We start from the raw sequence: 2944 nt of genomic DNA, 5'->3' as shown, positions 1-2944 counted from the left end.
ATGTGGCAAACTACAAACATTTCCGTACAAAACAAGAATTATAATAGTGAATTATTGCACGTGTATCACCCAAAAACTTCCAGCACCAATGCCACTCTCCTCCAACTTCTTTATTTTATTTTATGGCTGGCACACTCGTCCCAATTTTTTTTTTTTCAGAGCGCGAGTCTAAAACGAAATTCGGGATGTGTTTTTTTATCGTTCTTTCTGGGGTCTTCGCCCACTGGATACAACTTCACTCGATTGTTTAATCTTATCACCAACATATGTGAATTTAGCTCCCAATTGTCAAGTCGCGTCCTCGCCCAGAAGACCACCCATGATAAATATTCACAAATCCTGGGTAGTACCGTTTCTATAAGCAACTACGAGCAAAGAAATCTCAAAAACCTTACACCCCAAGTAAATTATAACCCAGTACCACAACAGTACCTACTAACTTGTAGTTGTAGATAATAGCTGCCATTTTAGTCACGTCGTACCATGTTTCCATAGGAATCTCTCTAGCTTTTTCGGCCATCCTCCTCCCCCAGTTGGAGGAAAATGCGGACTTCGAAGTCACCAAAAGCGACGCTTCGTGGATAGGTACTAATCCCGTTTGAGTCACTGTCGCTTTTATAAATCCCGTTCTAGCTAGCATAGTCGCTCTAACTAACCCAGCTGGTAGTCTCATGGTGGGTGTCCTGATGGACTACTTCGGGCGCCTCCGAACCCTTACTCTAGCCGCAATCCCAGGACTCGGTGGTTGCGTCCTCATGGCTCTATCCCAAAACGTCCCAATGCTAATAACCGGAAGAGCTCTAGTCGGACTATCGTCAGCTCTAGGTTCCAGCCCCGCCATCGTCTACCTCACCGAAATCGCCAGAAAAGACATGCGAGGCTCTTTGATATCCCTCGCCCCGGCTCTAACTTCTCTAGGTACGACCACCACACTCACCAATCGCACCTAACTTTTGTTCCAGGGATGGTACTAACGTTTATTATGGGTTGGTTCATGAACTGGAGACAAGTCGCTTGGTTGAGTACCATCTTCACTCTAATCCCGTGTTTTCTGGTCTTTTTTATACCAGAAAGCCCGGCTTGGTTGGTCTCCAAAGACAAAATCGAGGAAGCGAAGAAGTCTTTGATGTGGATCAACAAGTACCAACCACAACCAGAAAACAAAACCCAGACGTATTCCGAGTTGCAGTTGACCCTGCTTCAGAAAGAGCACGAGTTGAAGCTGATTGAAGACAGTAGAAGAACGGGGAACGAAATAAAGGCCAAGTTTTACGAATTTATGAAACCTACAGGCTACAAACCCTTGATTATTCTGACTGGGATGTTCATGTTTCAGCAGTTTTCTGGAATTTTTATCTTCTTGTTCTTTTCGATTTCGTTCTTCCAAGAAGTGGGTTCCACGTCTAACCCATATCTGACTTCTATTTTCATCGGAGTTGTTCGTTTTATCATGTCGATGATCAACACGTACGTCCAGAGGGCCTATGGCAGACGATCTCTTCTTCTGATTAGTTGCTTCGGGATGTCTTTGTTTATTGTTCTTTCTGGGCTCTTCGCCCACTGGATCAAAACTGGTACCACTACGATGACCTGGATTCCGGTGGTGTGTCTGTTGATGTTCGTGGTCGCGTCCATGATAGGCGTCATACCGATTCCCTATACCATGACTGCTGAGTTATTTCCTCTGGAAATTCGGGGGGTGGCCCATAGTGTCTCCATTTGTATTGCTAGTTTCGTCATGTTTCTTTCTTTGCAGCTGTATCCAGTCATGTTTGACCTGTTTGGTGGGATTTCTGGTGTGCAGTACTTCTTTGGTGGTGTTACTTTGGTGGGCGCGGTGTATGTGTATGTCTTTTCGCCGGAGACGCAAGAGAAGAAGCTTTCGGAGATTGAGGAGTATTTCAGGAATAATGTGGTTTATATTGGGAAGAAGAAGGAGAAGGAAGTGAAGAGGGTGCCGGTGAAGACTGTACACAGTATAGTACGGAAACAAGAGCAGGAGGAGCATTTGTTGGAGGAGGTTTGACGACTTTTGTGTGGAGTGTTTATAATATCTTTGCTTTGTAGTAAAATTAATTAAGTGTTAAATGTTTTGTATTTACTGTTATGAATCTTATAAATAAAATCTACTTGTAAAAACATAATTAAAAAAATAAATGTTTAAAAGATGTATAGTGTTTTATGTTTTTACGAAAGTTGGATAAAATTAATACTGTAGATATCTGTCACTCTGTAGAAATGAAATTTCTTGATTCATTGATCTACAGAAAAAAAAAAAATCAAAATGTGGTATAGAGTGGCAAAACCTTTTGAACGACATACAATTCCAACATATTTAGGTAACAAATATGGCTAATATGTTACAGACATAATGGAAACACCCAGTGTATTCAATGGTTATTTATGTATCAGAGTTTATGAAGTAGTATAAATTTCAAATAATGCCTGTGGTACATACAAAATTTTATGTTTTTGGAATTTTTGGTTTTTTCATTTTACTTGATTTTTTGGATATTATCGATTTTTTGAATATTTGGAAAATTCCTTGATTTTTTGTATTTTTTAATTATTTTGGAAATTTTCGTTTTTTTGGATTATTAGATTTCTTAAATTTCTGTAATTCTTTGGTTTTGAGGTTTTTGAATTTTTTGGTTTCTTTGGATTTCTCGGAGTTTTCGTTATTTTCGGATTTTTTGGATTATCTGGATCCTTTGGATAACTTGAATTCTTTGGATTTTTTGTATTCCTTGGATTCTTTAGATTCTTTAGAAACTTTGGATTGTTGGGATTCTTCGGTTTCTTCAGATTTTTCGGATTCTTTGGATTCTTCGGATTCTTCAGACTTTGAATTTTTGGAAATTTCGAATTTTCCAGAATTTGTTTTTTTTTCATTTTTGGATTTCTTCGATATACTTCTTCAATTTTTTGAATTTCTGGAATTACT

The 2944-nt window shown here is 39.0% G+C and overlaps 1 protein-coding gene across 1 annotated transcript; it reads left to right on the top strand.

The window, feature by feature from the left end:
* On the top strand, window positions 1-2169 carry LOC135136811 (facilitated trehalose transporter Tret1-like). Its single transcript, XM_064066232.1, has 4 exons — window positions 1-402; window positions 453-585; window positions 634-918; window positions 963-2169. The coding sequence occupies exons 1-4, from the start codon at window positions 1-3 to the stop codon at window positions 2024-2026; spliced, it is 1884 nt and encodes a 627-aa protein (XP_063922302.1). The 3' UTR covers window positions 2027-2169.
* The last annotated feature ends 775 nt before the right edge of the window (window positions 2170-2944 follow it).

Source organism: Zophobas morio, unplaced genomic scaffold, assembly GCF_036711695.1.
Source record: "Zophobas morio isolate AGI-343-1 ecotype UQ-CSIRO unplaced genomic scaffold, CSIRO_AGI_Zmor_V1 ptg000027l, whole genome shotgun sequence".
Lineage (NCBI taxonomy): Eukaryota > Metazoa > Arthropoda > Insecta > Coleoptera > Tenebrionidae > Zophobas > Zophobas morio.
Note: the sequence above shows the minus strand (reverse complement) of the source record. Positions and strands in the feature narration are given on the sequence as shown.

Bases quoted from the DNA above. Each gene is read 5' to 3' on its own strand.
- LOC135136811 (XM_064066232.1), top strand. From the start codon at position 1: ATGTGGCAAACTACAAACATTTCCGTACAAAACAAGAATTATAATAGT. The intron at 403-452 runs GTAAATTATAAC...TTGTAGTTGTAG, and splicing joins TCAAAAACCTTACACCCCAA to ATAATAGCTGCCATTTTAGT. The intron at 586-633 runs GTACTAATCCCG...ATCCCGTTCTAG, and splicing joins AAGCGACGCTTCGTGGATAG to CTAGCATAGTCGCTCTAACT.